Here is an 11135-nt window from a genome sequence, read left to right as displayed (position 1 = left end):
TCTCTTAATTGTATTTTGTTGCATTTGAGTGCACATCCTTACTGTTTGGTATATGGCAAATACTGCATGAATACACCTTCACATACTTACACTATTTAAATTGTTTGTAGGTTTCACAATGCATAAGACAAATTAGGGTTTCAGTTGCTCTTGGTGGGACAGTTATATATATTCATATACTTTTGGATGTTGCCACAGTGCATCATATGTTGTGAGATCCTGTCATTTTTTTTATTCTAAAATCTTTACACATTTGCTTGAAACTGCACAGAACACATGATATAATGTAGTGCAATTTGCTTTGAGGCTGCATGGTCCTATGCATTTGGCCAGAACACAGCCCTGCGCCTCCTTCTCATTCTATGCACATCTCAATAAGTTGCATAATGCAACAGAGGAGGGAGGTTGCATAATCGCATATGGAAGCAAGGCAGTCGGCGTCACGGCCACCGTACTGTTGGAAAACGTGTAAACTTACTCACAACAACAACAACCAGAGCTATTGTTGCGTAAAGTTATAAAAAACGTACTAATAAACTTGTTATAGATTATTTATGTGAAGTTCTGTATAGTGACAGATTGAAAGATTAGCCAATCAGCATCGGAGTGGGCGTGATTTACTACGGGTATTGTCCAATCATTAAGCCAGAAAGCCTGTGTCCCTCCTCTGGGAGCATAGCTGCAGAGGCTCCGTGCTGCTCTGTGGTCAGTCTGTTCGGTGGAGTCATGCGGAGCCGCCGTAGTTCCACCTCAGGACTCAACTAGACCCAGTTTCTCACCAGAGATGCGGGTAAATGTTGCGGGCGGTCGCAGAGAAGAGTTCCCGAGCTCCTGGCCGAACATCCACAACAACTCCTGGGGCTAACCCGAGGTCTGACGGGGGCGCTGAGCCGACACCACAGCTCTTGCGAGGACTTTGTTCACTTTTACATTCACAGTAAATCACTCAAAATGGAGATTCACGAAGGAGCAGCGGCGGCGGTGGGCGACGGAGTCCTGGATTTCTCTCGCCTCAGCCTGAGCACGTTCAGCACCGACGGTGTCAGCGAGGAGAGGAAGCGGGACACCCGGCAGCTGTACCTGAACTACAACCGGCTCCTCGCGCTGCCCTCGTCCGTCTGCTTGTTCTGCAACTTGGAGTTCCTGGACATCAGCAACAACGGACTGTCCGCCATCTGCGAGGGCATAACGCGGCTGAGCAACCTGCGGACCCTCGTCGCCAAGAACAACCGCCTGGACGAGTTCTCGCTGCCAAAGGAGTTCGGCTGCCTGCGGCTCGAGGTGCTGAACTTCAGCGGGAACCGATTCACGGAGATCCCGCTGCAGTGCACCAAGCTGCCGCGGCTGCAGTCGCTGTCGCTCGGCGGAAACAGACTGAAGAGCATACCTGCGGAGATAGAGAACCTGACAAGGTGGGTCAACTGCCCCCCCCCCCCCCCCCCCCCGACCCGCCATGACTTAAAGGTCCAGGGTATCTGATTTGGTTGAAAAGGATCCATTGGCAGAAATTCTGTATAAATTAATCCTAGTGATGTATTCATCTAATTTGTAAAGTGTTGCTTTCTTTAGCCTAGAATGAGCCCGTTATATAAAATACTATAAATCTACATTGGGTCCTCTCTACGGAGGCCACCATGTTTTTGACAGTAGCCCAACTGAGACAAACCAGACCCCATTTGAGTTTTATGACAGCTGAAGGCTACCCCAGGTTCCCTTTCATGTTTGGAAGGGGGGGTTGCAACGTGCAACTTTACCACTAGATGTCACCGAATTCTACAAGCAACCTTTACCCAACACCAATCTTTAAAAGTGAGAATAAGTATGGATACAGTGTCGACCATAGATATATATATATATATATATATATATATATATATATATATATATATATATATATATATATATATATATATATATAAAGGCTAGATAACTACATAACTACATCTCTGACGTTTATTACAAACCGAACCGTTTAAAAATCGGTTGAGAATTTAGCAAGTTATGGTTATTTAAAAAGTACGTACCACTACAACACAATGTTATGGGTGAGCGAGCTGCCTGTGGCAAGATGGCCCCCATGTGCGGATGTTCGACTCCATTGGCCGAGACATCTAGCCTTTATATATATCTATGGTGTAGACCAATTCGTGTAGCCTTGCATCACTCTTCATAGCTAGCTAGTTTGCTAGTTTAGTTGAACTTACTGGATTGTTCCGTGTGGACATTGGAGACGAAGCAGCCAGTTCATTCTCCCACTTGGTCCATCCATTTTCACCCCGTTTGCAGTATGAAGTTAAAGGTTCAGTGTGTAGAATACTGTGACATCTACTGGTGAAGTTGCATGTTGCAGCTGAATATTCCTCACCCTCGCCTTCCAAACATTAAAGGAAACTTGTAGTAGCCGTCAGTTGTCATTAAAACTGAAAAGGGGTTTAGTTTGTCCCGTCTGGGCTACTGTAAAATACATGGCAGCCTCCGCAGAGAGGACCTGCTCCAGATTCAAATAGAAAGTATTTAAATGTGAAGAGCCAGTACTAGGCTAATTTGGTCTATTTAAATGAAACACGCATGTAAACACAAGCAGGATTATTTTATATTCAATTCCTGCCAAAAGATCCCTTTCACCTAAAACTTCCACACTGGACCTTTTTAATACTATTATCAGTCATGTTTGATAAGGTTTGCAAGCAATACTTTTTGGCCTAAACATCTCAAGGACACTGTTGATATTCAACCACATGCATAAATTGGAGTTATTGCAGTTTATCATGCAGTTGCAAAATATAGACCCCCACTTTTTTTCTCTGATACTTTCAAAAACATGTTGATATTATTGCCCTTTGTCACTCTTCTGTCAAGCTGCATCTGCAGAAGCACCTGGGCAACAGTTGCTTTAGGCACTTTGTTTCCCACGTGAGTTTTGTAAGCTAAAAGGTCATCATCATGTTTATTTAATCTGAACCCTAACTACCAAAGTACAGGTGCCTTTGATAGTCAAGCTTTCATTACAGACTGGTGATAAACGTTTCACCTACTAACCTCTTTGAAAAACGAAGCAGGTTTTTTGGGCACGCCACTTTGGAGATTTAGCTACTAACACAACTACTTTAAGTAAATGTATGAGGCAACAATTTGCAGAACAGTGAAGGATTGAAAGTTGTTTTTAAGTTGCAGTGCCACATTTGGCACATTTCAGAATCGGTAGGTTTTTGACATATAAGGCTTTGGTGTTTGGTGCATAACAAAGCTATGAAGTGGATAAATATCAAAGATATTATAAATATCAAAGATAAGTTAGATAAAGCAAATTAAGAGGCAAGTACAGTAGTTGGAGGAAAAATCTAAAGACAGGAAAGTACAAGATCAGTCAGTGAAACGGTTTTAGAATATACAATAATGTATTACAGATGCAGAAGATGTTCAAGGCATGTAAGTAGTGGTTCTGAACCTCCTCTCATTCAGTGTTATCTTCACAATGATGTTTGGCCTCTGGCGAAATGGCAACACCAAAGTTCATCCTGACATCAAGAGTCTTTGGTTGCTGTTTGCCAGAGTCAGCTTTTATTATGCTGTTGCTATCTATGTGATACATCTGCTTTGAATACCTTCTTGTTTACTTGACTCACACTTAAGCTGCTGTTTCATGTAAGTCAGAAGAGTTGACACACTTTTGTTATCAAGCAAGAGTCTTAAGCACTTGAATTAAAAAAAAGTGAATAGAGAGAAGAACTGACCATGTTCAGGTGATCAATTCATGCTACACGTTGGTTCAGAATTACTTTTAAGGAAATTTTGTTTACTACTATCAGTTTTATTCCTGTCGCTATCTCGCATGTTCATTTCCCGTCAGTTTATCCTGTAAACATCATGATTCATTCTGGAAGCAGGATAATTGAGAACCGTTCCTGTAACCATCAGGATGTGGTTTGGAGACATGAACAAAGTGGCTGTTATAACTAATGGGAGGTATCCAGTAGTGTTGAGCAAAACATTTAAAACAAAAGCTCCTTAATAAAGAAAAACATATTGAAAACAGCATTGCAGAAAATAAAGGCAGAGACACTGCTGTTAGTACATGTGGCCACACAGGCAAACAAGTAGGTCTAATCAATCTCTTGTGAGGAGAAGGAACATAAGTCATGAGTGAATGTACAAGAGAACAATGGCACCAATTTTACAACTGTGTATGTAGCAGCAGCGACTAATCTGACCGAGAAAGGCCAGCCAACTGTGTCTATCTTATCATTTCCTCAGTTTAACAGTAGCAAGTCAGTGACAGGTGGCAGGCCAAAGGTCAAACATCCAACCGTCTTCATTTGATCACACACAAACAAATCAGTGTGGCTTTTCACAGAGGCAGAGGATGAAAGCCGCCTCTGAACCTAGTCACATGGAGCCAGGTCTCATGAACTTAACAAACATCTCGAGCTGCTTACTCATATGCACCCTAAACTTATAGAGATCTTACCTGGAGGAAAAGGATGAGCGATAAAACGATAATGAAAAGAGAAAAATTGTGATTTAACTTTTTCTTGATAGACATGTTTTGACAGGCTTAAAGAACATCCAATGATAATGAGAATAGCAGCGCCGAACCAATCATGTGGCTCGAATAGAGCTACAGCCAAGTCATGTTAGGTTGATGCTCATGGCACAGAGTGTAGGAGCAGCAGAAGCAGCATCACATGTGCTAATGTTTGGGCTCCTGCAGAGAGGTGGACGACTCTGCATCGATACAGTGACTGAACATAATCACGTTTTCTGCTACGTTCATTGTTTTAGCGGGTTTCCACCGCTGAATAATTTTTTAACACCACTGCTCCTGGGTCAGACGCTCGTTAAAGGTCCGGTCGTCCTGTGTGGGACACATTAACAATACACACTATCACGTCAAGTAAAGTGCAGTGGCACAGGATGATTGTACGTGCAAGTAAATTCAGTTTTATGCATACGAAAAGACATTTGTACAAGAAGGACATTGTACATAAACACAAATGTAAATATATTCTGATCATTTGATTTATATGGCAATATATATCAGATCTTTTCCCATATCGCCCAGCCCTTCTTGAGGATCTGTGAATGTTTAAAATAACCGTACATTTAGTGGATGTTTTCATTTTCATCAAGCTAATGTGGTTGTTGATGAGTTTTTTCTCATTTCTCCTGCACCCTGCAAGTCATTTATTAGCATTGTAGGTAATATTCTAAATGTCATGGTTATGGAGCTACTGCCGAAGCATGGATTCTCCCAGTCCCTCCTTATCCTACCCCCTCACACAAATACATACGTCAGAAAACAGACTCATCTATGAGCTCACCTTGAGGAGCTGCAAAACGTCTGTACAAGAGATACAACCCAAACTTGACCAAACACAGGAGGGGAAGCTGAATACTCCAATTGGTATGCTTAGCACTGCATTTTGAATAGTTCAAAATGAATAGTACAGCAGCACAGGATCCAACCAGTGCTGCTGTTGTCGGCTGAAGCAGCAAAACAGGGTCATGTAAGGATAGCTTTAGCTAATAAAGTGAGACATGTGGGAGAGGAGGTGGACAGCAGCCAACAAGCAGCTGTGGGTGAGGGAGAGTGTCAAATTCTGTAGATTGAGGTCAGAGGTTCTAACTTTGCTTCTCCAGCTCGATGTTTACATGCAAAGAATAATGGGCGTTATTGAGAGAAGCCCAATTTGGTCATCTTAGAAAAGCTTTGAGCAAGTAAAAATAACCTCAGTGGGGTGGGGTCCTCATATTGAATATCTGCCTCTTTGGTATATCGTCACATTTATCAAACAGGAGGTAGAACTTTATGAAAAAGAGTTCCTTTAAAAAAAAACAATTTACACCGAATTCAGGCAGAATGTGAATGATCATGTCTTGACGTGTGTAGAGAAAGACACAGGGTCCTCCTCCTGTGGGTCTCTTTCCTTTCCAAAATCTTAGCCATTCTTTCACCATCAAGTGAAAGAATGGAGAATGGAGAGAAAGATTTTGCTTGCTTGCAAAAACAGTTTGTGTATTGTCCTTGATACGCCCCATAAACCACTGTAATCTCTGGGGGCTGATTTGTGTCACTGTGTCAGTGAGGACAGAGAGCAGACTCTGAATGTCTCCATTCCCGTCACAGAGGAGCTCGCTCAGTGCTCAGCCACCAAGGACAGCATAATGGCTTCCTGTCCCGCAGTCGCTGTGTCATCAGTTCCTGCAGGCAGATGGCCCGACGGCTTACTTCCGCTGACCAGCGATCCATCGCCCTCTCCCCGTCTCTCCGGTTCACTCACTATCATCTCCTGGGTGCTCCATACCTCCATTAACCTTCCAGGGTCCTTTAGTTGTCTTAATAAAACTAACTAATGAACTTCACAGTTTGGCCTTATATATAAATTTGATGCGGGTCATCGCATGAATAATATTGTTGGTCTTGAATGTTTTTTGCAAACTTTCTGTGAGGGGATGATGCATAAAGACATGGATGTCATAGTGAAAAAAATAAAATAATACTCTGGTGATTCGTTAAATCATTGGTATTTTTTGTAGTGTTTTTACCTCTGTATGTTGTCTGTGATATTTTCTAAGAATTAACACAGAAACATAGGCACAACTTTATGGATTATTTTGCATGAAACCACATGTCTTTAGCTCCCCCTTGTGGTGTGTATCAGTTCTGGACTCGGGTCATTTTGCTTTGGGTTAGGGTTGGAACAATTCCCCTCGATTGCATCTTAACCCATTGAAATAGAAAGATAGTATAAGTACAAGCAGCAGGTGGAGAAATGTCACCTCTAGAAACCCTGCAACTGGTGCAAACCCTGCAAACAACCACAACTTGTTTCATTAAAAAAAATGAAATGTAATAATAATATATAAGAAATGAAAGGGTCATCTGCTTTGCTATACTACTCCCTGTACTATAGTAAAGCAGTAGTAGAAGTAGAGCTCCACCCCTTCTCTGAGCCGACTGTACCATCTAATACCATTCTCTGCAATTGAGTAGGTAAAAATTATTCAGCAAGCAGAAAGGTTTGAAAGACTTACTAAAAACCTAAACATCAATAATTGTATCTCCGTCAAATGGGTTAAATGCAGTAAAGCACTCTAACAGGACCAACTTTATACATAATGACTGACTGTGGGAAAAAGTTTAAAAGTGAATTCAGGGACTTCTGATAAAAGAGCATTTGCGACCAAAACGCATTCAAATCCTAAATGAATTGTGATATTGATTTTCTCCGCCTCTTTTTTTTTTGCTGTCAGTCTGGAGCTGTTGTATCTGGGCGGAAACCTCATCACAGCCATTCCCCCGGAAGTGGCGAACCTGCCCTACCTCAGCTACCTGGTCCTGTGTGACAATCGCATCCAAAGTGTCCCCCCACAACTCACCAGGTAAACTGCTGTCCTCCACCAACGTCCTTCCAGTGCAACCTGCAGTGTATCACATCCCTACAGAACGTTATTGCCCTCTTGAATTCATTACCTCTGTGTCTCGCCCCAGGCTCCACTCGCTGCGATCTTTAAGTCTCCACAACAACTTGCTCACCTACCTGCCAAGGGAAATCCTCTGCCTGGTGCACCTGCATGAGCTCAGCCTCAGAGGCAACCCACTGGTGGTGCGCTTTGTCAAGGAGATGACCTACGACCCCCCCTCGCTGCTAGAATTGGCCGGACGTACGGTCAAGAGCGGAAATATTCAATACTACCCCGGTGACATGCCTTCGAATCTGCTACGATACCTGGACCTGGCCAGCAAGTGTCCCAACCCTAAGTGTGCCGGTAAGAGTTTAGTGTCTGAGAAAAAAACAGATTTGTAATGTTAGAATACTTTTCTGCAGCTCCGTCATATATCATTCAATATGTGTGACTTATAAAGACCTAGAAGTAAACATCTATTCATTTAAAGAAAAACACAAATGAATGAGGAAAGTTTGTTTTTCATGAATGTGCTTTATGTGTCTTCTTCTTTTTATGATCCGGTGACTCATCAGTTTTATCTTGTAGACTCTTGTAGGGTCTTGATCTCTGTCGGGAAGTGATGTGATAACATTTCCCGTATTTGTCTTTCCCTTTACCGTTTCCTGCCTGGTGATGGTGGCGATTTATTGTATTAATTGTGTTGTGTTATTGTATGCATTTGTCACATTGAACAATTCAGGTCACTGACCAGCCACTTGAACCTGACTTGGTTTTTCCACTTTCTCCAGGCGTCTACTTTGATTCATGTGTGCGCCAGATCAAATTTGTGGACTTCTGTGGGAAGTACCGGCTGCCCCTCATGCACTACCTGTGCTCCCCAGAATGCACCTCTCCCTGTAGCTCCAACCCCCCGAGCGACGCGGACTCGGAAGACGAGAGCAGCGTGCCGGCGGCCCGCCTTCAGAGGGTGCTTCTGGGATAGCACGCCACAGGAACCTGTGACCACGCCCAGCCTCGTCAGTTTGTCACTGTGCTCAACATTTATACAGACACGACCTTGGCTCGTCAGACTTGCCTTTACATAAATGCACATACAAATACGCACTCATACGGTGCATTCAGGAAGTAATCAGACTCCTAAATCTTTTTTTCACTCTGAAGATTTATTCTGTCTCATCAATCGTCACTGAATGCCCGAAATGATAAAGTGAAAATAGTTTGGGGTTTAAAGATCTCCTGTATGAGATTGTGGATGTTTTTCAGTACCCTTTCAGTCTTGGTTTTAGATTTGATGCATCCTTACTATCTAATTGGAAGAAGTCTGGTTGTTGGAGGCCCCTTTGCTCTTAGGAACCTTCAATGCAGCAGATTTTTGCAGTCTTACCCAATTCCCTGCTTCGACACAATCCTCTGTCTTAGCTCAGGCAGGTTCTTCATTCTCATAGCTTAGTTTTTACTCTGATATGCAACTGTGAGACCTTATATAGACCAGTGTGTGCCTTTCAAAGTCCTGTCTAATCAATTGAATTTACCAAAGGTTGACTCCAATCAATATGTCAAAACATCTTACAGATGAGAAATGTGACACATGCACTAAATTTGAAATGTCAGACCGTTACAGCATAAGGAAGCAACATAACCAAATGTGGCGAAAGTGAAGGGGTCTGAATACTTCCTGGATGTACTGTACATTGAGTTTTACATATAGCCACTAAAACATTTACTACTGGGGTCTTGGAAAAAATTTCGACCATTTTATGAAAATGGTTGGATGGAAATGAGTTCCCTCATGACATCACTCTCCACATGACGAATAAAGGAATCATTTCCCTCGAAGCTGCAAATCCACACTCATGACTGTGTGAAAGTGCTGCTGTCATGGTGGAACATTGGAGGGCAGTAAAGCTCCTGTTTGGACTGTGAACACTGAGGCATCGGCAGGATTCTTTTCCTTTCCAGGGAACCATACGTTCTCTTTAATACAATACTTGGTGCTTTTGTTTCTTCTATCCATTAAGTGCATTAGTCTGTATTCTCTGAGAGTTTGGATATGAACAAAGTGGGTTTTGTCCAACTACTGGAAAACACTTAGCAAGCTTTGGTTTTTAAGTGCTTTGATCAAGTGAACTTCAAAGCTGCTCTGCTAACTGGAAAAAAAAAGAAAGTCTGGGCTTTGTCTTGTACGTCAACAGAAACAATAACCAGTTTGTCACCACGGTTCTCTGAGCCGACCGAGCACAACGTGTGAGATGACCTTATTTACGCTGTGTGTGTGGTGCAATTAGGCCGTCTCGCATAATTTGAGCAGATCAAGATTTAAACCTTTTTTTGCCCCGTCAGCACATTGAACACAACCTTGAAAGTTTTAATTTTTTGACATTATGGTATTGTTGTTATAAATTAACCCAGGATAAGGGTTCTGTGTGTATGTGATGGAATGCTTGTCCAGGCTTACTCACAGGAAGTGGATGTGGGAAGGACCAGGGAAACCGTGTTCGCTCCGAAACAATAGCTATTCAGCCAAACACAGTGGCACCCTTTAATGTTTGTGTTCGGGGCTGTAGGTTTTCTCTCGGACATAAACATTTACAGTTAAAGTGAGCGAACGCAGCCTGCAGCCAGAAGTAGTTTACCTTTTTCTTTTTTTTGAGGCAGGAACCGAGACGATAGTGGTTCTGTTCCCAGTTACATCACTGCTTCATCCTTCAGCTTGTGTGGGAGGCTGGGAGGTATTTTAGTGTCCATTAGCGAGAAGGAAAACCAGCGACGCCCCTCTGTTACAGTAGCATCTACACATGAGCATATCAAGTGCCTTACTAATGGTGACTTCTAATACAGCGAGACAAGAGTTTGAAGAAATGTGATCTATGCACCCTGAAATGTGACAAGTTTAACAAGTCCTTTTTATAAGTGATTTTTATACTCATCAGCTTAACCACGATTAAGAGAGAGAGTAACCTTTTATAACAAAATGAACTTCTTTTATACAAATCCCTTTTCTAATGTTAAACACATATTTAAATGTCTGCAGGAATAGATGGCACTTACATAGAAGATATATTGATATATATATATATATTAATTGTATGTACTATTACCCCATTCGGATAATGTATGTAGACTGTACAGTTATATATAACATTAATAAAGACTGATTGTAATATTTTAAAATGCCAATATTGTGTGATTTCATCATTGCCAAATGAATAGAATAGGTATTTCATGTGCAGTTTTTAATTAAGGTTTCATAGATACAGTGTGTTTGTGCTGTCGGAGAGTTTGTGTGTGTTTACGTGAAGCAGTTGAAGTTGTTTGAATGTGTCCAGGTTTCATTTGCATTTGAAGGTGAGTTCATTTTCGTGGCTGAATAATACTGAAAAAGTTTTTCTGTAACCCAGAACCGATCTGCTAATCCTCTAACATCACCTGCCAAGAGCCACCAGCCACTTTTTCTCCTCCCTCGTCCTTTCACACTTTCTGCTCCCATCCCGTTAACTTTTGTTTCACCTCGCTGTTTCTCTTAAGGCCCGTCTGGTCACATCGATGCTCTTTCAGTTTCACATATTTGTTGTTGTTTTGAATGGTCACAGCTGGGTTCCTGTGTTATTTTTTCTTTATTTTTTACACCTTCATTTTGATGTGCAGCTAGGACCCTTCCAGCGACAGCAGGCACCCAGGAAATGATCCACACGGCCACATTGTGTGGACGTGTGGATTGTGTAGAT

General features: G+C 42.1%; 1 protein-coding gene across 1 annotated transcript; it reads left to right on the top strand.

The window, feature by feature from the left end:
• The first annotated feature begins 667 nt into the window (after positions 1–667).
• On the top strand, positions 668–10587 carry LOC128456229 (leucine-rich repeat-containing protein 58). Its single transcript, XM_053440319.1, has 4 exons — positions 668–1412; positions 7255–7383; positions 7493–7770; positions 8199–10587. The coding sequence occupies exons 1-4, from the start codon at positions 952–954 to the stop codon at positions 8390–8392; spliced, it is 1062 nt and encodes a 353-aa protein (XP_053296294.1). The 5' UTR covers positions 668–951; the 3' UTR covers positions 8393–10587.
• The last annotated feature ends 548 nt before the right edge of the window (positions 10588–11135 follow it).

Source organism: Pleuronectes platessa, chromosome 14 (assembly GCF_947347685.1).
Source record: "Pleuronectes platessa chromosome 14, fPlePla1.1, whole genome shotgun sequence".
In the NCBI taxonomy this organism is placed as follows: Eukaryota; Metazoa; Chordata; class Actinopteri; order Pleuronectiformes; family Pleuronectidae; genus Pleuronectes; species Pleuronectes platessa.
The sequence above is the reverse complement of the archived record's forward strand: the minus strand, read 5'-3'. Positions and strand labels throughout refer to the sequence as shown.